We start from the raw sequence: 25,625 nt of genomic DNA, 5'->3' as shown, positions 1-25,625 counted from the left end.
AAACCCAGAAGTTGCTGTCAGGGATTCTCTGTTCCTCACCATCGTGTGATGAAGTTTTCGCAAACAGACATCTTTACAATATCAGTCGAATTGGCACAAACCTCAGCTTCTACACTATTTGCCTCAGTGCAAAAATCCTTGAAAAATTACCTTGATGAATGAGATATAACTGAGTTAACAGCTTACTAAGTTTATGACTACTGCTGAACTGAGAATTACTTTTATGCTTGCGGAATATCAATGTCTCCATTGCAACAAAAACACAATTTTAAAAATGCTAAAAAAAATTAAAAATTTGCTTATGATAATTCAGCTTCTATGTTAATCCTACATTCGAGGGAGAAAAACATCAGCTCCATGTACTTGGACCAGAGCAGACACCAACAGCGCAAGCCTTAATCCTTAGAAGATAAAACCTGACAGCTGCAACCCTGGTATGGAATCAGGACCCAAAAGGAGATGATATGTGCACAGTCTAGTCTGCAAAGTCCACCTTTGTTTTTATTTTGTCACAGCATGTGGGCATCACTGGCTAGGCCAGCGTTCATTGTCCATCTCTAATTGCCCTCAACAAGGTGGTGATGAGATACCTTCTTGAATCTCTAGACCATGGGGTCTGGGTTCACTCACGTACATGATTTTGATTTATTGTCACATGTATTAGCATACAGTGAAAAGTATTGTTTCTTGCGCGCTATACAAAGCATACCGTTCATAGAGAAGGAAAGGAGAGGGTGCAAAATGTATTGTTCGTCCATCGTCATCAACGAGGACCTCGACACCATTAGTCATTTTGAGGCTGGTTGCGGTGTGTCCGAAGATGACTGATCAGGCCAATTCGGGCACGGAACGTCCTGGCACATACTGGACAGACTTGTGTAGACACTGTAGTTGTTGCGCTGGTGGCTCTGGACTTGCGCAGCTTGTGCTTAAGTTGTGCTTCAGCAATACACCTTGCTTCGTGAGCTTGACAGCCTTTGTGGATGAGGCAGCGCCAAGTAGGGCGGTTTTGTGCCAGCATTTCCCAGGTGGTCGTGTCAACGTCAAGCAACTTCAGGGAGGTCTTGAGTGCGTCTTTGAAACATTGCTTCTGCCCTTTATGTGAGTGTCTTCCAGCAAAGAGTTCCCCAAAAAGGAGCTGCTTGGGTATGCGCTCGTCTGACATACGGAAGACACGACCTGCCCAACAGGTCTGCACTCTCAGTGTGTGGACTGACGGTAGATTTGCTCTAGAGAGAAGCAGTGTCAGTGTCTGGTACTTTATCTTGCCAACGGATGCATAATATTCTGTGAAGACAAGTCATGTGGAAATGACTGAGCTGTTTTGCATGCCTTCGATACACAATCCAAGTTTCACAGGCATACAGGAGGGTAGTGAGTACCTCTGCGCTGTAGACCTTCAGTTTTGTTGGTGGGCTGATTCCTCGACATTCCCATACAGTGGAACGCAGTTTACCGAAAGCAGAAATTGCCTTTGCTATTCTGCAGTTAACTTCTGTATCAATAGTCACTGTTTGGGAGATGGTGCTGCCAAGATAAGTGAACTGGTCCTGTAGTTTCTGCCCTTTGATTATGATTATGGGTTCTGTGTACGATGCATGAGGAGCAGGCTGGTGCATGACTTCGATCTTTTTAACGTTGATGGTGCGTCCAAAGTTATCACAAGCTGTGGAAAATTTGTCCATACTGACTTGCATCTCTGGCTCTGAGCCAGAACTCTCCACTCACCTGATGAAGGGGAAAACCCCGAAAGCTTGTGGGTTTACTATCAAATAAACTGGTTGGACTTTAACCTGGTGTTGTGAGACTTCTTACTGTGTTTACCCCAGTCCAACGCCAGCATCTCCACGCCTGAGCCAGCATAAAGGACGCAGTCATCGGCAAAGAGGAAATCTCTCAGAACAGTCCCTTTCACTTTGGTGATAGCTTGAAGTCTCCTCAGGTTGAAGAGCTTCTCATCCACTCTGTACTGGAGGCTGATAGCAGCAACACTGCCCTGGAAGGCATCATTCAGCATGGCAGTAAACATCATGCTGAACAGTATGGATGCGAGCACACAGCCCTGTTTGATGCCACTGGTGACTGGGAATGCCTCAGAGGATTCTCCGCCATCCAGTAGTCTGGCCATCATGCCATCACGGAACTAGCGTACCATCTGAATGAATTTGGGAGGGCAGCCGAACTTTGACACGATCCTCCACAGACCTTGTCGGCTTACAATGTCGAAGGCTTTCACGAGGTCAACAAAGGTTGTGGAGAGCTCACGATTCTGCTCCTGACGTTTTTGCTGAAGTTGGCGTGCAGCAAAAATCATGTCAGTAGTCGCACGACCTTTGCGGAAGCCACACTGTAACTCTGGAAGCAGACCCAGCTCCAGATGAGTAACCAGACGATTTAGCAGGACTCTTTCAAGGATTTTTCCTGTGGCGGAGAGTAGCGAGATTCCTTGGTGGTTGTCGCATACTTGCTGATTGCCCTTCCTCTTGTAGAGGTGTACGACGGAAGCATCTTTAAGTTCTTGAGGAATGGATCCTTGCTGGAACAACTCGATGAGCTTCTCGATAAGTGCAGGACCAGCAGCTTTATTGATCTCTGTTCATATGGCATCTACCCGTGGGGCTTTGCCACTGGATAGCTGGCTGACAGCTTTCGTGACTTCGGCTACTACCGGTGGGTCATCCATGGCACTGTTGATATCAACCTGGGGAATCCTGTCTATTGCCTCATCATTAACAGATGACGGTCGGTTAAGGACGGCTTCAAAGTGTTCAGCCCATCGCTGCAGGATCTGAGCCCTCTCTGTAATGAGAGTTGTACCATCTGTACTCAGGAGGGGGGAACTCCCGAGAGATTGAGGTCCGTAGAGAGTGTTGAGGGCTTCATAGAACCGTTTCAAGTCATTTCTGTCAGCATATCTCTGTATTTCATCTGCCTTGGCGCTCAGCCAGGCATCCTGCATTTTACGCAGTTTATTCTGGACTGTGCTGTGAGCACTGGTAAAAACATTTTTCTTGACAGCTGAAGATGGGTCATTCTGACAGGCCCGATGAAGACGGTGCTTTTCAACAAGTAGAGCCTGTATCTCCTCATCATTCTCATTGAACCAATCATGCTGCTTGCGGGTAGAGGGCCCGAGCATCTTCAGTGCAGATGTATGGATAGCATCCCTGAAGCGTTCCCAGTCGTCCCCAGCGCTGCCTGCAAGGTGTAGGTCAGCAAGCTCCATTTCTTAGTCTTCAGCCAGTGCTGAAGCTATGCTGGGGTTCTTTAGCTTGGCTGCATTGATTCTTTTCATAACCTTGCCTCCTTGTGGTCGCCTCTCGGGTCTGATGCGGAGCCTCATTTTGGAGACAATGAGCCTGTGATCTATCCAGCAGTCAGCACCACACATGGCCTTGGTAACTCTGACATCCTGCCTGTCTTTTCTCCTGCCAATGACATAGTCGATAAGATGCCCATGCTTAGAGCGGGGGTGCATCCAGGAGGTCTTGTTACGAGTAGACAGATGAAAGGTTGTGTTGGTGATAAGGAGGTCGTGTGCTGCACAGGTCTTCAGTAAGAGTCGGCCATTAGTGTTACACTTGCCCACTCCATGCCTCCCAATGACTCCCTGCCAGATTGCAGAGTCACACCCAACTCTTGCATTGAAATCGCCAAGCAATTACAGTATACAAAGCATACCGTTCATACAGAAGGAAAGGAGAGGGTGCAAAATGTAGTGTTACGGTCAGAGCTAGGGTGCAGAGAAAAATCAACTTAATGCGAGTTATGTCCATTCAAAAGTCTGACAGCAGCAGGGAAGAAGCTGTTTTTGAGTTGGTTGGTACGTGACCTCAGATTTTTGTGTCTTTTTCTGGTGGAAGGTAGTGGAAGAGAGTATGTCCAGGGTGTGTGGGGTCCTTAATAATGCTGACTTTTTTGCTAAGGCAGTGACAAGTGTAGACAGAGTCAATGGGTGAGAGGTTGGTTTGCATGATGGATTGGCTATATTCACAACATCTTGTAGTTTCTTGCGGTCTTGGGCAGAGCAGGAGCTATACTAAGCTGTGACAGAAAAGAATGCTTTCTATTGCACATCTGTAAAAGTTAGTGAGACTCGTAGCCAACATACTAAATTTCCTTAGTCTTCTGAGAAAATAGGGGCGTTGATGGACTTTCTTACCTATAGTGTTAGAATGGGGCGGGGGCAGGGGCAGGAGGGAACCAGGACAGGTTGTTGATGATGTGCACACCTAAAAACTTGAAGTGCTCGACCCTTTCTACTTTGTCCCCATTGATGTAGACAGGACCATGTTCTCCTTTACACTTCCTGAAGTCGATGACAATCTCCTTCGTTTTGTTGACACTGAGGGAGGGATTATTGTCACTGCACCAGTTCACCAGATTCTCTATCTCATTCCTGCACTCTGTTCCATCATTGTTTGAGCTCCGAGCCACTATAGTGGTGTCGTCAGCAAACCTGAAAATCAAATTGGAGGGGAATTTGGCCACACAGTCATAGGCGTATAAGGAGTATAGTAGGGGGCTGAGAACACAGACTTGTGAAGCACTGGTGTTGAGGATGATCGTGGAGGAGGTGTTGTTGCCCATCCTTACTGATTGTGGAATCAGAACCCAAATGGATGATATGCCCACAATATGAAGGGAGACTCAGAATTTTGGTCATTACAGGGATGAAAAGCAATGGCTTCGGTCTTCCCAAAAGTCAGCTGGAAGACATTTCTGCTCATCCAATGCAGACAAGCAACTTCAGAACTGAGAAACAGTGGAGGGAACAAGGTGTAGTTTCTCCAAAAATGCAGTAGGGTGAGACACAAATGATTGTTAAAGTGTGCATGATATTGTGGAACCTAGTGGTTGATTTAGATAACATGGAAGGTGGTCAAATAATAGCCAGTGCTGAAAGTGGGAGATTGGTTTATCCAGTGTATGTTTCCAATTTTCAGCTTGGATTTGTATCAAAAGACTTCTGTATTGTTTCTTCAAGTTCCAGCCCTTTTTTTCACTGGAACTAACTGTCTCAGCTATCCACATATTTCTTTCAAATACAGGTCTCTCATCATTTAACAATTTCCTGGATTGAAACATTTTTTTGGCAAATTTTATTTTGTGCTTTGCCTCAACCCCTTTCTTTAACCTTAGAATTTTTAGTTCTAACCTAAACATTCGCCTGCCGTTACTCGTTGCATTTTATGGGTTCCCAGCATTTCTTTTGCTGGCCACAAGAAATTGAGGAAACAATCTAGAATAAGAGCTTTTAGATACAAAAGTTGATTAAACTGCTGCCTGAATTTCTCTGGTTGGATCATGAAGCATTAGCATCCACACAAAATATATCTGCATCATTACTAGCTATCTGCTGTATAAAGAAAATTCTAACATTCTAAATAAATGTTGTCAAATTTCATATTTGTGTACTTTAGTCTAAAGTATAAAACATCAGACCCAAAACACCAAATGTTAGAAGGATGATGTTCGTACATATGTCCACAGTCTTACGTAATGGATTTTATTTTAGTCCTACAATCCATGTTAAGACTGTGTAGCACCTCTCGAGCTCCAATTACATTAAGTAGTCTCGATGCCAGGCACTCACCTGCTGAAGGAGCAGTGCTCCGAAAGCTTATGCTATCAAATAAACCTATTGGACTTTAACCTGGTGTTGTGAGACTACATACTGTAGTCTGGGCCTACCCCAGTCCAACGCCGGCATCAGAGCTCCAATTAGTTAGCACCATCTCAAATATACCAACTGGCTCCCAAAGTGCATCAATTAGAAACAGTACTTCATAAAAAACAGGCTCCTATCAGCATAGTTTTTAAACTGCAACTTGAACATTACATGATCCGAATTAAAACAATTTTTAAAAATAAACATGCACCTGGAATGAACAGGGTGGACACAAAATACAACAGATCTAATACTTAAGTGCTCAGACCTTGGTATACCAAGTTACTGTCGACTTACTAAGAGGGCTGAAAAGCTTTTTAAAAACCCAAAGAGTATCAAATTCAATTTTTATTTTCTTGAAGGCAGACAATAGCTCAGCTTTTGTATTTTAAATGTGCACGTTTATAATAAAGAAATTTCCACAGCATCTGAATTCATTCATTGTAATTCAAAGACTTAAAAAAAACCTCGCCCTATTCAATTTTCTGCTCCTCATAGCTCAAAGAGAGGAATTAGGTTTTGACAAACAGAATGAAGTGTTTCAAGTGCAAAAAAAAACACAAATTTACAACAAAAAAAGAAGCGGGGTGGAGGTGCCTTACCAGTTTTAGGTGTCAAACTCAAGTCTGTGTCAGAAGAGGAGGACTGTCGACTGTAGGACTTGGAAGGTGAAAAGGAATAGGTTTGATTTTTCAGTGGGGTAGAGGGTCCAGATGAATGAGTAACAGGGTTGGGATCTTCACTGAAGGGAACCCTGCCAGAAGAAGCGGGAAACACATTCAGTAACCCTGTGCTAAGGATCTAAGCAATGATGGAATGATCCATATACAGGGGAGACAGCAGTTGCTTCTATGTGCAGGCTGGGGACGAGGCCAAAAGGCAAGGAACTGCTGTCCATACACTGAAGATTCTGGCGAGATATTCGCCCACATTTGTACATTACACACAGGAAACAGGTTAAAAATTCTGTAGCACAAATCAAACCATGTACTATAAACCGGAGCGAGATGATTGTGTAAATAAAACAACATGAAATATGACTTTTAAAATACAGAACGCATTTTAATTAGGTAACAAAAGAAAGCTCGAGGATGCGGAACTGAAACTCATGTTTCCTTATTCCGGAACACCAAATTAGTGCATCACAGCTAAAAATGAAAACAAAAAGATTTGGTAAGTAAAGCTTCTGCATGTTTTACTCAAGCCAACTAGAAATCAGAACTCCCACCAATTTCCTTTAGAAACCTTATGTTCAAATCGACTAAAATTTGACCAATATGTCTTGGTTCTGGAATTGGGCTATTGATTAAGCTAAGAAGGGGTTGATGATTTATGGTACCTTCCTACACTGCCTGCCTGGCTTTACTCACTGAACCCCTTTGCCTGTGGCCCGTCTCTCCCCAGCTCTCCAGCCTGTGCAGTCTCATACCAGTGTAGATGAGTGTAGGAACAGATACAGAGAAGTTCTGAGTTAGTCTCGAGCCTGTAGCAGTGTGAATTGGGCTGTTGTGAGTCGAGCGGCATCCATGGCTTGGCTGATGCACCAAAGGAGACCTGACAGAGAGAAGCAGGAGCCAGGAAAAAAAATACAGACGGTAGAACTGTAAATGTTAAAAAAAACAAATGCAAGGGAGTCAAGGTATTCAGCAAGTTTTGTCACTTATTGGCATATATACAACTAGGATTACCAGAAACCACAGAAAATATTTGCAGATATAACCAGCATGCACGTAGCAAAGTAGTTCAAAGGTGACATGAAAAGCCAGGGAGATTGACAGCAACATTCATGTTAACATACATTTAAATGAGCTTTAAGATCACAATATTGATTTTTAGATTATGCTCAAAGGTTGATAGAGCTTGCACAATTAAGTTAATTTTTAAAGCTTTGTTCCATACAATTTTCAAGCTTCTTACAATCAGCCATGCAAACATTACTGTTATGTTATTGTAAGTAACAGCAAAAGTTCTTCAGAGTTTTAGAATGATCGTATATTCAGAATTGCATTCTGTGGGGCAAAATTTAAAACATTTATTCTTGTTTCCGATGATATTTTGCTCATATACCGCTCCTCGGGTCCCACACATCATGGACAAGCTATGGGGACAGGCAACCTGCTTGGCTTTTTCTTCTAATATTGATGGGCTATCTGCTCAGACAGCTCAAGAACAACTGCCGTTGACACATTCGCCAAATTATTGAACATCAATCAATGAAAATACCTGCACTTTGGTGACAAAACTCAAAAGAGGTGAATTGATCTACGATTGTAAAGGAAATTGTGTAAAATAAGACAACTAATGATAACAGGTCTCCACTTCTCTTACAAATTGCGGGTTACATCAAATAACGTCATAATTATAAAATTTATTTTCTGCTTTCCAATTTATTTTAATTCACATTTTGCTGAATTACTTTAATTGACTTAACTGACACAAGGTTCAAAAGTTGCGCTTTCTCAACATATCCACAAGGTATTCTCTGGCAGATTTTGCACTGCTTTTCCAGACAGATGCACCAGAACGTCTAAAGTTGACTCATGCTCAGAGTCTTCTATCTACCATTAAGCAAACATTGCCACTTCAACTGATGCCTCCTTCTGACCACTTTTGCTACACAGACTGGATAATGCAGCCTGCCACACGCGCACCAACATAGAAACAGGAGTAAGCAATTTAGATCCTCTGAACAGAACCCGTTCCATTGAATGAGATTAGGATCGCTCTGCATCTCAGCTCCATATACTACATTTGCCTTATATCCATTTATTCCCAAGAACAAGAATTCATAAATCTCAGATTTAAAATTACACATCCAATTATATTGCTTTACAATGCCACCTATCTTTACGTCTTCAGTAAACTTGGATAGGTGGCTTTCTGTCTGTTTACTTAAATCATTAATAAATACAATAAATAGTTGAGGCCCATCACACATCTTTACATGATGTTACCAGTCACATTGTGCCAAACAGAATTCCTACCAATTATCCCCACCCTGTCTACTAACATGTAGTTAATTTCTTAATCAGGTCAATTCCATGAGCTTTGATGATTAGATACCAGTCCCCTTTGAGAAATGCCTTGTGGAAGTCCATATAAATATCAATAGACATCCCACCATCACCTCTTCAAAAAATTTGGTCAAGTTCATTGGGCATTGCCTGCTTTTTACTAATCCATGTTAGTTCTCTCTGACGCACTGAAAACTTTCAAGTTGTTGTCATCCCATCCTTAATTATAAACGCTAATAATTTCCTCACAACAGGTATCAAGCTAACCAGTCGATAACTACAATAGCTGTCTCATGTTTCTTAAGTACTGCAGTGGCATGCACAATTTCCCAAACTAAAGGAACGGTTCCCAAAGCGAGAGCTTCACAAGATTGTAGTACAGGCACCTTCAATGTTCTCACTTTCTTCAAAATTCTGGGGTAGAAATCATCTATTCCTAGGGATTTGTCAGTCTTTAGTGCCATTATTTTCTTCATTTTGTTTTGCTAACATTAATTTTGGCACGTCTCTGTCCATTGGATAGCTTCCTTGGGATGTCCAGTAACTCAAACAAATACTAACACATAATACTTATGTAACAGGCCCACCATTTCCAATGGCAAGTTTAAGTTTATTTATGAGTGTCACAAATAGGCTTGCATTAACTACAATTAAATTACTGTGAAAATCTCGAAATATCATCAATATCAGTTTCAAAGGGCTCACATTGCTGATCACCTTTCTTTCTTGGTCAGGAAATCGAGATATGAAAAATCAAGGAAATCCAATAATTGGGAATATGTTCTGCTAGTTGTATTTTTTAAAAAACATTTAAAAATGGAAAGTGGAAGAGACAATTTGGCTATGTTAGTGGAACTACTGTTTTTGATATGCTGATGAGCCTAGCTGGTAACAATGGAGAATAGAATGACATGGGTTCAAGGTTTAAAGGAGGTGAGATGTGAATTTCACAATTACATTCTGAAAGATGGGCTCACAAAATGAAGGTAAAGTGTGACTTCTGAAGAGGTTAGTTCAAATAAGGGACGATGAAAAGGTAAAACAGCCTATCAGGAGCCATTTCAACCTATGCAAGTGAGCTATTGTGAGAACTCAGCCCTCAGCAGGAAATGCTGTGAGAGTTCCCAGCAAGCTGTGTTTGTAGAAAAATGCCAAGTGTACTAACTATTACTGGATTTTACCTATAGCTCTTAAATCCCTATAGGGATGATTGGCTCAAGAAAGGGGACTAAAAGGGCTTTGGAATTGGAAAAATTTATGGATACAGAGTACAGCCATTGAGTTAGTTCAGTGCATTTCTTGTTAACTTTCTTTTTCAGTGCATTTCACAGTTTAATAAACATTTATTTTGTTTAAAATTGCCAAAATGACATCTGGAACTTATTTCTCTAGTTTTTTTTTACATCTTTCCTCATATTATATCAGTTTGTAAAAAATACAGTTCAGAGCAGGTATTTCAAGTTTCCCTTCTGTGATTTGGAATACTCTGGTGTTTAACATCAGTTGTACTCTTAACATCTCGAACAAAATTGCAAACAAAAAAGTGCTCATTTTGATATCCCTTTCATGGTCTCTTGTGCCTCTGTATCTCTTTGTCTTTCATTGCTGTTATCTGTTTCTCTCCCATTTGCCAGAATCTGTTTTTATTTACAATATTGTACTTTCTTTTAATTTTAGGCTGCCTCATCGTTAGTCACCAATGGCTGTTTTTTTAAAATTTTTTGTCAGAAGAGCTCGTGCCTTGTTGGGTTATAAACTCTGTACCACAAATACATTTTCAAACACCTCCCATTCATCTCCTAATTGTTCCATTTGCAGATTTGCTCAGTGTATTATGAATGGTCTGTGTCTCTTCACATCTTCTTTGGCCACTGAAGTATCCACTGAAGTAGCCAATGCTGTCCTGTTATTTAAGAAAGGTAGCAAGGATAACCTGGGTAATTATAAGCCAGTGAACAGGAAACTGTTGGAGAAGATTCTCAGGGAGAGGATCTATACACATTTGGAACTGAATGGTCATGTTAGCGACAGGCAGCATGGTTTTGTACGAGGAAGGTCACGTCTCACTAATTTAATTGAGTTTTTTGAGGAGGTGACAGAAATGATTGACAAGGGAAATGTTGTGGATGTTGTGTACATGGACTTTAGCAAAGCATTTAACAAGGTTCCTCATGGCAGACTGGTGCAAAGGATTAAACCTCATGGGATCAGATGTGAACCAGCTAGATGGATGAGAACTGGCTTGGCCATAGAAGACAGAAGGTAGTAGTGGAAGGGTGTTTTTCTGAACAGGGGTCTGTAACCATGGTGTTCCACAGGGATCAGTGCTGGGATTGCTGCTGTCTATAATATATGGGAGAAAACTTAGCTGGTCTGGTTAGCAAGTTTGCAGATAATACTAAGATTGGCAGAGTTGCAGATAGTGATGAAGATTGTCAGAGAATACAGAAGGATATAGATAGACTGGAAAATTGGGCAGAGAAAAAACAGATGAATTTAATCTGGATAAATACAAGGTGACGCATTTTGGTAGATTCAATTCAGGTGGGAGCTAGAAAATAAATGACAGAACAATCAGGAGCTTAGACACACAGAGATCTGGAAGTACAGGACTACAGATCCTTAAAAGTGGCAGCACAGATGGAAAAGGTCGTGAAGAAGGTACATGGCATGCTTGCCTTCATTGGATGCAGCATCGAGTATAAAAATTGGCAAATTACGTTATAGTTGTATAAAACGTTGGTTAGACCCCAATTGGAATAGTATCCAATTCTAATCACTACAGTACCAGAAGGACCTGGAAGTTTTGAAGTGAATGCAGAAAAGGTTTACCAGAATGTTGCCTGGTATGGAGGATATTAGCTATGAGGAGAGATTGAATAAACTGGGATTGTTCTCCCTGGAAAGACAGAGGCTGAGGGGCGACCTGATAGAAGTTTATAAAATGATGAGAGGTTTAGATAGGGTGAACAGTTGGAAGCTTTTTTCCAGCGCAGAAATGACAATTACAAGGAAGCTCAAATTCAAGATATGGGGGGAAAGTTCAGTGATGTACGGAGGAATTTTTCTTACTCAGAGGTGGTGGGGGCCTGGAATTCATTGCCAAGTGAGGTGGTTGAGTCATTTATGTTCACTACATTTAAGACTTTTCTTGATAGACATACAACAAACAAGGAATACAGGGAAATAAGTGGTTGGTTAGATAGGTAAACGTGTTTGGTGCCGGCTTGGAGAGCCAAAGGGCCTGTTCCTGTGTTGTACTGTTCTTTGTTCGTTAAAGTCAGCCTTATCAAACCTACAATCTTAGTAGCTGTTTCGCATTTATCCCTGTCAAACACTACATTGAAAGCAACCATATTATGTTAGATAAATCTTTATACATAATATAATGATTCACTGTTAGCTTTCAGGCAAGTGCTAGTCTGCTTATCCAAATTTATATACAAGTTAAAATCCACCAAAAAACAACACCACCCTTTCTACATTTGTTTGATCTTTGCATTCATACATTCTACCACTTAACAATTACTACCACGGAGCTAACCACAATTCCTGCAACTCTTAATTTTCTACTTCTTAGTTCTATCCATGAAGTTTCCAATGTCTACTTCTGCTTTGTCATTTACATTTTCTGTACAGCACATTCTAACCAGGAACATTCAATTTCTACCCCCGATGGCTTGGCAGCTATTGCTCAGCAATGGCTACAATGTCAAAACCTTCATTGTAAAATTGAAGCTGCAATTGAGTGAGTTCTTTAATACTCTGTGCATTTATATAAAGGATGCTTATCTGGGCCACACACATGACCTATCCTTCTGCTCTAATATTTTACTCATTCTCATTTTGCGTTCTCGGTTTAATTACTTTACTACTTCTCCCTTTACTTCCTTCTCTTGTGCTTTTTCCAAACTAATATTTATGCCATCTTTTCCATTTGAGCCCTTCTCCACTTACGAGTTCAACAATTACTGTAGTCAAGTATGGAAATGTAATCGGCAATATTTCAAAAGATACGGATGCTTCAATCTGGTGTATTTTAAGTTGTCAACCAAGCAACATACACTGGGGCATTCTAACGTCACGAACCATTATGAAATCGATAAAGGTGCTGCATAAACGTGCATCATTCTTTCCCTTTAATGATTTATAAAGTGGATTGTCCGTATGGGACTTTACTTCAGGAAGATTTATAAACAATGCATCTTATCAAAGGGTTCAAGTGTGGATAACTAATGCATGGTGTTACAATACATCTCTGGGAGCTTGGATTAAAACTGCACAAGATAAACTTTGTTCTCTACCAGCAGTAAGCTAATTTCAAATGTTTCATTCCTCACCTTTAGAATTGCAAATTTAATCAGATGGTAGAAATTAGATTCAAATGTTGGCACAGAGATCTGTTTATAATGTGTCTCCTGATACAAACACCATTGCTAATAGAGCTCATTTCATGACAGTAGCTTTTCAGGTCCCCTTTAGACTCTTCTACAACAAACTAAAATGCCGCTTAAGGAAAACGCAGTGCATAAATCTCCAGCAAGCATTAATCTCTTGAGAACAATTAGATCTGAATTCTTCAATAAAAAGCATGATAGAGTTGGTTGCTTTTCCAGTTTGAAGAAAACCATTATTCATACCGACCAAGTCTCATGATTTTTAAAAGCTGGAAGCAGAGAAGGATTATGCACAAATTCAAATCTAAGAAATGCACCAAAATCATGAAACCGTCTGCATTAATGGAAGAATTTGATTCCTGAAGTTTAGCTGTTGGCACAGTTATGCTTTTTAAATTTAACAAAAGGCAGGGTATCATAAAACTTAAGTGTGCAAGTCATACCTTTATGCACATTTTATACACAAATACAATTTGTGTACACAAGATTTATGCATGTAATTTAATGCACCCATGCATAGCTAGCACTACTCAAATGCAGGTCCATTATTGCTTCAAATTAAACAATGTTCAACAGTTTAAAGATTAGAGTTTAGAATGCGATTCATCTACAATGCTTGCAAAAACTAGATAACACCTTTTCATATTTTTGAATGCTGCTTGAACACTACATAAAATAGGAATGGCCACCACCCCATAGCAAGGGGAATTATCAAAGGCACTGGTAATATCTCTTGAAAAGAGAAAGATCAATAGGAAAAACGTTATATTGAATTAACAACACAGAAACAGATCATTCGGGCCTACTTTTCCATGCCTGTGTCCCCATCCAATTTCTTCTCACCCTTTCAACATATTTTTCTTCCTCACGTACTTGGCTTTCACACATACATTCAAAATACCTGTTGCCTACTGCGTTGCCTTAATGATACCCTGACACCAGAGTCATCCTGGCTACACAACTGACAGGTAAGGTCATCTGCATTCTAGCAATTTTTTTAAATCAGCAAGGGGATTAGAGCTTTCTGTTTGGCAGAGGCCAAATTGGAACTGCCCTAATCAAGGGAAATCACAACAATTGTGCCTGCCGTTTCAAATGAGCTATCAAGTCTGTCGGAAGTTGTATGCTGCATTAAAACAAACAGCCAACCTATGTTCAGGTAACTCCTTCCTTCAGGTTACTGGCAACACTAGAACAGCTCTAGAGAGCAGACACCCTAGATCCCTATCAGAATGGCAAGTTGAAGGTATTTTTTAACATAATAAAAGAAACATTTTCTTCCTCAGAAATTAAGAGAATATTTAGAAGTTACAATATTGCTTTTCCTTCTCCTGAAAGAGAATCTTGAGCTCAGGAACAACATTCTGACCAAGATAATGCCAAGAATTATTGAATTACAGCATTGCCATGGGCAATGAGGTAAATGCTCCAAAAGGCCTCACTTCAGGTAACAACAATGTGCCTGGCAATGACCTAGCCTGGCACCAGAACTGCAGTTCTACTGGAATTAACAGAATGACTATAGCCATTTCCACCAGGCTGACCACAATTGGAGACAACATTAGAGTGGCTGAAGACAGTTTGAATTAAGTAGTGAGGAAGAACATTACGAGAATGCCCTCACCAAATGCTTTACTTTTGTGAAGTTCAGATGCCAATTCAGGTCGTTTGGTGCTTCAACTTGGTCCTACGTTTATTGACATTTTTATCTATATCACGTCTGCCTTCCAATAGAATTTTCAAACTTCCTTGTCCACTACAAGTGACTCAAAACTTATTTTAAACTTCCAGGCCACCTTTTATTTTCTTAAGTACTCCCAGTTCTTTATAAGGTCAAAATTGAGCACAGTCTTAATTTGTGGCAGGTTTTTCCAGCATCTTTCCCTCATATTTGGACAGGACAAAAGAAGCAAGTCATCTCTTGATGGCTAAATATACACTAAACCCTAATGTACGCCTCTCTTATTCATGTTTTTTTGTTCTCCTTTCTCTCATTCACAAGGCTAAATTGTTCTTCTGAACTTCCACCAGCTCTATGCACTCAAATTGCTGGTGAGCTTGTCAAAGAAAGATTTGAGAACTGCACAAAAGTAAATGGGATATTCTAATAACCAGACCTTCCAAACACTGATTTGGTCATGTCCACTTGCCAAATTAACTGGCTTCAAAACAACAAATGTTGTGGATCTGTCACCAGGGCGTATTTGTGATACTTGTCATACATTTCCAAAACAAATTCCAGCATCATGTGATAGGCATGGGGCTGAGGCATCCTGCTTTAGATCAGATTGGGATAGTGAAGTAGGGCACATCGCAAAATATCAGCAATTCAACATTGAAAATTCAGAAAAACATGCCTTTCCCAACACCTGAAAATGAAAGACTTCAAATAACAACAAAGATTCAAAACAGAACAGTTGAACTTGCTCAAATGCCAACACAGCTAGCTTTGTTGCAAATTGTAAGGGGTAATGAACAGGTCAATCTGCTCCCTTACAGGCTGCTGTACAACAGCATCCAAAACCATGTAAACATTTAAGGGCAGTCATTTCTTAAAGATATTAAAGTGTCACCCTCATGAGGGAATGGCAATTCCTGTTTGGAAATGGATATTCAATATTTGAAATTTATTCCTTCCACCATCCACAAATCACCCAAGCTTCATCCAACATCGCTTCAAAACTAGTTTTCTAAATTTTCTACATTCAGCACAGCCAGATTTAATGCTTCAGGCTTTTTGCAACAAGTCATACCTTGGAAAGAGAAAATCTCAACATCAATGCTCCAATATAGTCGTAGAATTTCAAAAAATAGCACACATGTACAAAAGCTTAAATAGGGACAAAATATAGTGTGCACTGCAGCAACTAGAGAGTAACATGCAAAGTGAAACAAATAAAAATCCATTTAATATATGTTCAAATACCAAAACAAGTAGCATCCCATAGTGTGGTACTGCCAAAACATTGAACGTATTCGACGGCGATTAGATATAGCACTTGGGACGAAAGAGATCAAAGGTTATGGGGAGAAAGCAGGATTAAGCTACTGAGTTGGACAAACAGCCGTGATCATGATGAATGGCGGAGCAGGCTCGAAGGACCAAATGGCTCCTCCTCCTATCTTCTATGTCTACGTTTACCAGGTTCATGCAAGGTGCAGAATGTAATGATACATGATCTGAACTAAATTCCATTAAGAGTGAGGTTCATATTCATCCAGATGATTCTGGTTCTTTCTTATGGGAGACATAATGATCAAAATCACTGGCAGGAATTTGGAATTTAGGGAGACTTCAATGCTAGTTTACAGCTTTTTATTAAGACCAGAAAGATCCTAATTCGTCTACAGATCTATGCTAACTTGGATAATCCCCGCCAGTTGTAACAGACTGACCACAAGGGCCCTGGACAGAGAAGGGAAGGGAAAGTCAAAATGTCAATCTCTATCAAATCAAATAATTAACGTTCTTAATGGTTACCTCCCAAGTGTGAGTATCGATGTCTGGCAAGGGTAGGGCGAGGTGTAACTAACTGGTTTCTGCTCCATTGACTAGAAAATGTGATTCCTGCTGAGAACATGCATGCCCATGAGTATGCTGACATTAAGCAAGACCCAATGACATATGGACTACAATGCTTCCACCATGAATAGGCTGCCAGCAATTTATTACCTTTGCTCACAGATGAGCAAGGGAGTGAAGAGCAACCAGTGCACAGAATATTATACCCTAGCACAGATCAATATCGACCAGCAAAATTGAGAGAACATCTACCAGAAATTTGAGAGAGGATAAAAAGAATTGCAAAGGTACTTAACACTCGTACAGTTCTGATCTGATTATTCTGCTGAACAAGAGTGATTCTACAATTAATCTAAAATTTAACCATTTCATCATAATTCAAGGTCAAAATTAAAACCAGGAATGCCGGAGTACTAGGGCCTCTGCTACAAAGATTTGCTATGACAGCTTCACTAGTTGATCATCTCCAAGATTACACCCAATTGTCATCAAGGTCCGAATTTCATAGAATCCCTACAGTACAGAAAATTCGGCCCATCGAGTCTGCACCGACCACAATCCCACCCAGGCCCTAGCCCCACATCCCTACATATTTACCCAATAATTCCTCTAACCTATGCATCTCAGGACACCAAGGGCAATTTTAGCATGGCCAATAACCTAACCCGCACATCTTTGGACTGTGCACAGGAGGAAATCCATGCAGACACGAGGAGAACGTGCAAACTTCACACAGACAGTGACCCAAGCCGGGAAGTGAACCCAGGTCTCTGGAGCTGTGAAGCATCGGTGCTAACCACTGTGCTGCTGTGCCGCCCATTTCTATCACTAGCACGAAACACTTGTTTAAATGTAACATACTATATGCATAGAAAGATAGATATAGGATTTAATAAAGGTTCATGGATTTCTGGTTACACAGCTAAAATAATACATTCTAAGTTGTCATATATACCACAGAATCTCTACAGTGCAGGAGGAGGCCACTCGGCCCTTCCAGTCTGCACGAACTACCTGACAGAGCATCTCACCCAGAATCCCCCTGCACTTCCCACCGCCCCATCTCCAGAACCCCACACATTCATCCCACCAATCCCTCTAACCTACACATCCTGGGAGACCAAGGGGTAATTTAACATGGCCAATCAACCTAACCCACACATCTTTGGACTGTGGCAGGAAACTGGAGCGCCCAGAGGAAACTCACACAGACAAGCTGAGAATGTGCAGACTACACACAGACAAGCTGAGAATGTGCAGACTACACACAGACAAGCTGAGAATGTGCAGACTACACACAGACAAGCTGAGAATGTGCAGACTACACACAGACAAGCTGAGAATGTGCAGACTACACACAGACAAGCTGAGAATGTGCAGACTACACACAGACAAGCTGAGAATGTGCAGACTACACACAGACAAGCTGAGAATGTGCAGACTACACACAGACAAGCTGAGAATGTGCAGACTACACACAGACAGTCACCTAAAGCCAGAATCAAAACCAGGTTCCTGGTGCTGAGGGGCAGCAGAGCTAACCACTCTGCCACCCGTATCCAACTATTAAGTTACAAAACTAAGGACACATGGGAAAGTCAATGAACTAAAATGTATACATTCAGTTTTCATAACTATAATCATAGATTAAAAATACTGCACATAACAAGTTTCAAGGTCTGGGTGAGATGGCAGCATTGTTACATAATGATTTCAGGATTATTTATATTTTTGTGCTGTCAATTTATGCTTTAATGGACCTCCTGTGTTTCTCTGCATAAATTTGTTTTCTACATCATGCATTTGAAAGCCTGTCTTGACTGTATTAACAATAAATCTTTGGACTTAATAACGTTCAGATATCCTCAAAGCACATGTAGAACGGGTGTACGAATCGTGCATGCAACATAATACAAAGTAATAAAGAGACAGAGACATCATTGCAACCTTGTACTTACTCTTTCAGGTCTTTGGATGGGGAGCCACATGGAGGTAGAAGTGACGTTGCTGGGTTACTCAATTTATCGAGTGTACATGCAGTCCCAATAGCACGTACCACCAGCCCCGATTCACCTTCTAAGTCAAAACATTGTAGATAACCCACCACAGCATTGCCTCCCATCTCAAGTACCTTCAAGCCAATTTTTCGCTGCAGCTCCCCTGTTAAAAACAAATATTCATTGTCACTTAACATGATTTATATCAAGTGCACAAACTTTACTGTGTGGCCAAGGACCACAGCACATTGACCAAAATGAGATTACACTTCAGGCAGAGTAACTTTGAGAAACAGACTAAAAATAAGCAATTTTTTAAAGTTCAATTTGTGCAGGGATGTGCTAAATTAGATCATGATTTTTGTTCAGAATTTCTCCAATTAGTGAATACATGCAGTTTTGACGAAATTACAGAGCCAACTTTCCCAAATCCAAGCATGCTTTCTCAACAACATTAGCCACCCTGTTCCAAACATTTAAGACAAACCTCTTACGTTAAAATCATTTTTCATCCAAGCGCATTAGATTGTCTGATGAACTATAGGGCACACTTGGGGCCGGCACAGTGGCAAGCACTGCTGCCTCACAGCACCAGGGATCTGGGTTCAATTCCAGCCTTGCGCGACTGTGTGGAGTTACAGACGCTACCCGTGAGTGCATGTGTTTCCTCCCACAGTCCAAATATGTACGGATTAAGGTAATTGGCCATTCTCAATTGCTCTTTAGTATCAGGGATTAACAGGGTAAATACGTGGGATTACAGGGCTAGGGCCCTGGGTGGGGTCGGGGCAGGCTCAATGGCCGTTTCTGCACTGGATGGATTCAATTATTACAGTTACTGTGATCCAATATTTATTATGGCCAATCCACTGTTTTGAGGCAAGTTGCATTGTGGGTTATAAAACCAGAGTCATAGAGGTTCACAGCATGGAAACAGGCCCTTCAACCCAAACTGTCCATGCCGCCCCTTCTTTTTTAAACCCCTAAGCTAGTCCTAATTGCCAGCATTTGGCCCATATCCCTCTATACCCATCTTAGCCATGTAACTGTTTAAACGCTTTTTAAAAGACAAAGTTGTACCCACCTCTACTACTACCTCTGGCAGCTTGTTCCAGACACTCGCCACCCTCCATGTGAAAAAATTGTCCCACTGGAGTTTTTATCTCTCCCTTCTCACCTTAAACCTATGCCTTCTAGTTATAGACTTCTCTACTTTTGGGAAAAGCTATTGACGATTTAGCTGATCTGTGCCCCTCATTATTTTGTAGACCTCTACAAGATCACCCTTAAGCCCCTATGTTGCAGAGAAAAAAGTCCCAGTCTATCCAGCCTCTCCTTATAACTCAAACCATCAAGTCCTGATAGCATCCCAGTAAATCTTTCCTGCATTCTTTCTAGTTTAATAATATCCTTTCTATAATAGGGTGACCAGAGCTATACACAGTATTCCAAACGGGGCCTTACCAATGTCTTATACAACTTCAACAAGATGCCCCAACTCCTGTATTCAATATTCTGACCAACGAAACGAAGTATGCCGAATGCCTTCTTCACCACTCTGTCTAACTGTGATTCTACTTTCAAGGAGCTATGAAACCCGTGCCCATAGGTTGCTTTGTTCCACAACTCTCCCCAACACCTTACCACTGACTGAGTAAGTCCTGCCCTGGTTCGATTGACCAAAATGCATCACCTCACATTTATCTAAGTTAAACTCCATTTGCCATTCGTCAGCCCACTGGTCCAATTGACATGATAACAGCTGAAGGTTTATTTTAACATGAACACATATTGTGAATCAACATTTTGCCACAAGAAATACCAGCCATTGGAATTAAAATTTATTTATTTATGTGTCACAAGTGGGCTTACATTAATACTGTAATGAAGTTACTGTGAAAATTCCCTAGTCACCATACACTGGCACCTATCTGGGTACACTGAGGGAGAATTTAGCATTGCCAATGAACCTAACCAGCACATTTTGCGAATTGTGGGAAGAGACCAGAGCACCCGGAGTAAACTCTCAGACACGGGGAGAACGTGCAGACTCCACAAAGACAGTGATCCAAGCCAGGATTTGAACCCGGGTGCCTGGCACTGAGAGGCAGCAGTGCTGATAAAAAGCACTGTATCACCGTGCCACACATTTGATGAAACAAATACAACACATTTGATTTACTGGTGGAGGCAGGGCACAGTGACCAACATAACAGCAATTGTAATTTTAGCATTTGAAACGTTTGAAATGCTCATACTCTTGATGCTCAGTGAACAGAAGGTACTTTGCTGCAGGGTAACAATGGTTAAGTGAACATGTAAACGAGTCAGCCAATTAAAAATAAATTTCAAATTCTAGAAAAAAAATCAAATTAAAATAAAACACACAATGCTGAAATTACACAGCAGTTGTGATGAGAAACGATGAGTTCAATTCAAATATTTATTTATTAGTAGGCTTACATTAACACTGCAACAAAGTTACTATGAAAATCTCCTAGTCGCCACACTCCGGCGCCTGTTCAGATACACCGAGGATGAATTTAACATGGCCAATGCACCTAATCAGCACGTCTTTCAGACTGGGAGGAAACCGGAGCACCTGGAGGAAACCCATGCAGACACGGGGAGAATGTGCAGACTCCACACAGACAGAAACCCAAGCTGGGAATCAAACCCGTGTGCCTGGCGCTGTGAAGCACTAGTGCTAACCACTGTGCCACCATACCACCCCATTATCATTAAAAAGCTCTTCTTTCAGGGTTCTCAAAGGACACTATTAAATCTGTATGAAAATTTACAAACCTCTCAATTAAAAATTAGCCAATTGGATATTCCACCTAATAGATAGACAGATAGATAGATGCCCCAAGCTCCAATCACAGGATTTGATGAAATATAAACTCTCAACATAGTTCTGCATTGGAATATACTGCAAAACCAGCTCAGATTTGTGACATTTCAAACCACTGATTACTTCAATCTATATCTATTCTGGATCATAGCTTCTGTACCCGATACAAAACATCTCCCATCCCAAAAATCTCTGAACATGATGCATGCAGCATAGTGCAATCTAATTTCTGAACAACTGACACCCACATCATCAAACACAGTCAAAAGCAATCTAACTTTTTTTTTTACCTGACATCAGTGATATTAGTCTCTGTCTGGCTTCATTTGATGCCCTTGGTGTGCGTATCCTATCGATCCACTGGTACTCTGGGTCCTCATTTACTACCAATTCTTCAACAAAGCCGTGGATTGTCACTGCTTTATAGCACTTGGGAATGGAAGTAGCTGTGGAGAAAAAAATATACATCAGCTTACCCTGCAAAAAAAAGCAACAAAACGATTAGAAAGCAAGTTTAAAAATTCAGACCATAGTGATACTGTGATCTGAAAACTTAATTTTCCTGTCTGAGGTTTAAATCCAGGCTGTGCTGTAACCATTGTGATTTTATGAGTTTCTTTTCTCTGCTGATTGTGTGTGGGTCCTATGGAAAATATATTCTGGTCATCTTAAACTCAACCTTATTGGCTATTTGTCTATTGAGAAAAGGTTAATGGTTTGACAGCTTGACAGTGAACACCTTCAACAACAACATTGTGTGAGAAATGACAATATGAAAAATGCAGAATAAACTCAAGTTGTACAATATTGAGCGAGAGAAATGGGGGGGAGGGTACCCGACCTGAAAACACACAATGCTAAAATGAGAGCAGAAAGCAGAGATGTGTTTTATTCACCAGCAGAGACATCTATCACCTTTGTACAATCAAATGCTCAACAAAACTCTTAAAATGAAACATCAAGGTATCCCAAGACCATGTAAGCTTTACTAAGCTGACAATTTGAGAACCGCTAATGCATAATATGTACTCAAAATTTTAAAAACACTCACGGCTTAGGACAAAACTTACTACAGAAGAACTTGACTCCACATGAAGATTGTCTGAAGCGGTTTAAATCATTGAAGAGATCTACTTTCACCATGACATTAATTTCCCCTCTGATACCTGTTCGAAGAAATACTATTTGAATATGATAAAATTATAGAACCAGGCATGGAATCAAATAAAAGCTTACCTTTATAAATGGCTTTCCGGTTAACATGTACATGAGTGAGTGAAATGAACCACAACAACAAAGCTCAAACTTTCTCTAAACCTCAGCCTTGACCTTAAAATCTTATTTTACTATGGTGTACATATTCATTTTATTCAGCTTTCAGGTCATTTATTTTTCACCAGCTGAACTGCACAAAAAAGAACGCCACTTTACTTCATGGAGCTGATGCAAGGCAATGCCCTCCAAAAGATAAACTGTGCACATTATCATTCATTGATCAAACAATAAGCAGCACACATTATTGCAATATGCCCCTCAACTGTATATTGGTGATGTCAGAAATCTTGTTCTGTTACATATGGCACATCACACAGCAATTGTGATGCTATGTTGCCTTTAAGAAATGTATTTTTAAAATCATATTATCTGCTGTTTGTAAGCAGCTTTTGTTTCATTGTTGCCTACCTGTCTGTTTAGATGTCCTTTCACTGCTGCTTAAATGGGGTTTTATTTATTCTTAACCTGGGCCTAATGCCCTGGAGTTTTATGAGTTCATGACACTTTTTAAATGTTAAGGGGAAGAATGATTGACAGGTCAGGTGACAAGAGTTCTTTTACTTTGGTTTTGGCTTTTTTTTTAAGTTAGAAAGTATCTGAACTCCTGGCTAAGGCAGTGTGTGTCCCTCTCTCTCCCTGTTATTATAAATTCTGCTATACTGGGAGCAGTTTTGCTGGCCTTCCTGGAGTGAAACTTCTGCTACAACTGGTTTACTGGTTAAAAGCTTGAGGCCAGCAGTGGCCATATCTCTACCTCAAGATCTGCTGAAAGTTACAAGGCTGGGGAGTTAGCGCTTCAATTCTATTCAAAGGACTAATTCACAGCAGATACTGCTAAGCTGCAAAACCATGTGATCATTCTTATTTTCTGTGCGAACCCTGGGGCAGGTGTATGTTTGTAAGGAGGTTTGTAGTATTGGAACAATACATTTAGTTGTTAAGATTCAGACAATATCATTTTTTTCTTGTTTGTGATTGGTAATAAGTTATTGCATTCTTAAATAAACTTTGTTTGATAAAAGTTCGCTAGTAGGTCATTTGAATCATATTTGAAGTAAAACATCTCATGCTTACCCTAACCAAATTCAAATTGCAAAACTTATGGTCTAGGCCAACTTCACAAAACACCTTGGAGCTTTTGATTATAACACAATAGATCTTCATTCCTATAATGCAGGGGCTGAAAGAGTTAAATAATAAGACAAGAAGCATAGGCCAAGTTTGTACTCAATATTGTGGGATAATTGAGATGCACAAGATCATTAAAAGCCTTAACGGGATCGTTAGAAAACATGTATTGGCTCTGGTGGTGCAGTCCAAATCAACTGAATTTCACCCCTGAACAGCCAGCTCTAATTTTAAGGTTACATCAACCAAGCACATCTTCAACAGGAAGTCAGGAACTCCATCCCCTAAGAAGCTGCAAAAACTGGAGATCAACTGAATATTTCAAAACTGAGACTGGTAGGATTTTTGCTGAGGAAGGTTACTAAGGATTATTAGGGTCGTCTCCTTTTGTGGCAGAGGGGCCCCCAGGAGTTGGGAAATGCCAGTAAAGACAGGAAGAAGCTTTTAATTGGCTGCATAAGTGACTCAATTTGGTTCCAGGCAGCCACCTGTTTTCTACCCCGCTGTCACTGGCAAAACACCAAGTTGACAGGAAAGCTATCCACCCATTTTGCCAGTTTTCCTGCATCCCAGTCTATCCCTATAAAATTCCAGTCCAGAAATAGAGAGCTGCACAGATAGACTACTCATTTCACCGTTGATCAAGGTACATTTTTTTTGCAGCCTTCCTTCGCTCCCCCCCCCTATCCTTCAAATCTGATCTGGCCTTATTGATCTAAATTCTTTTTCAGTAACCACTTCCAGCAAAAAAATATAACAACAGTTCCTGGGTCAAAAAATAGGTTTGAAGCTCAGTTCTGGGACCGGCTTTATTTGTTGTGCGGGTTGGGGAGTTCAGAATGTGATTTTATAGTTATAACATAAATGATGTATTCACTGGGCTGAGATACAGATCACACTTAAATTCTTGCTGTGCCTAACGCAGTGATTAACACCGGTATCACTGACTATTGATTTTAGGTCCAGTTACCAAACAAAAAAATTTGATGACTTTCCGACATGATTGAAATTAGATAAATGTTTCTTTGGTCTTGTGCATTTCATGTGCAAGATTTCAGGAATCAATCTGAACTACATTTGTTTGGCACAGAAACCGTCATGATGCTGCACTCGTAAGTGGTAAAGCAGCTTAATATAAATCAGTGCCTGTAGCATTTTTCCATTCTTCTACCAGAATTTTTGCTGATTTATGGATTCAAGGACAGTAAGGTCAGCTTCGTTGCTGTACTAATACCAGTTATGTTATGCCAAATGGATGAATGTACTTTATATGACACATTCCAAGCTTTACAACATTAAAATAGCAACAACTTAAATGGTCAAAGCTTAAACTGAAATGATACTCATGGATGCTTACTGATGTGTTTTTATTCAGGTCTTCAGTAATTCCCCTTAATCACTTCCTTTTCCATTCCTTTCCAGTAAATATGAAATACTGAACATTTATCTTATGTCAGAGTGCAATATAAATGCAAATTATCACTGTGAGGGGGAATCTCAACTCATTGAAACATCATGGCCTCTACGTTTACAGGGAGGCGGGGAGGGTGCAGGGGAACTTGGGGAAACTTGTTAACACCGGGGCACAAAGGTCTTGCTGAATCTCACTGGGAAACTTCATGCTTTTTTTTTTCTTTTGCTGGATGTTCGGAAACCAGTCAAATTTGCCGGGTGAGAAAACAAGCAGCTACAGCTGGAGGAATCCTTGGGGATAAACCCTGGGCAGGAAATAAGCAAAGAGAATAAAAATCAAACTACAGGTTGGG

The 25,625-nt window shown here is 40.6% G+C and overlaps 1 protein-coding gene across 1 annotated transcript in view; it reads right to left on the bottom strand.

The window, feature by feature from the left end:
* Positions 1-25,625, bottom strand: part of c2cd5 (C2 calcium dependent domain containing 5) — a 106,785-nt gene that overhangs the window by 70,567 nt on the left and 10,593 nt on the right. The window contains exons 5-8 of the mRNA XM_080207204.1: positions 22,527-22,622; positions 21,747-21,902; positions 18,564-18,765; positions 6,274-6,425 (exon numbers count right to left, since the gene is read on the bottom strand). Coding sequence (XP_080063330.1) covers positions 6,274-6,425; positions 18,564-18,765; positions 21,747-21,902; positions 22,527-22,622 — 606 coding nt within the window. The remainder of the gene's footprint in view (positions 1-6,273; positions 6,426-18,563; positions 18,766-21,746; positions 21,903-22,526; positions 22,623-25,625) is intronic.

The sequence above is a fragment of the Carcharhinus amblyrhynchos genome, chromosome 19, assembly GCF_965287045.1.
Source record: "Carcharhinus amblyrhynchos chromosome 19, sCarAmb.v2.hapA, whole genome shotgun sequence".
Taxonomy (NCBI): domain Eukaryota; kingdom Metazoa; phylum Chordata; class Chondrichthyes; order Carcharhiniformes; family Carcharhinidae; genus Carcharhinus; species Carcharhinus amblyrhynchos.
The sequence above is the reverse complement of the archived record's forward strand: the minus strand, read 5'-3'. Positions and strand labels throughout refer to the sequence as shown.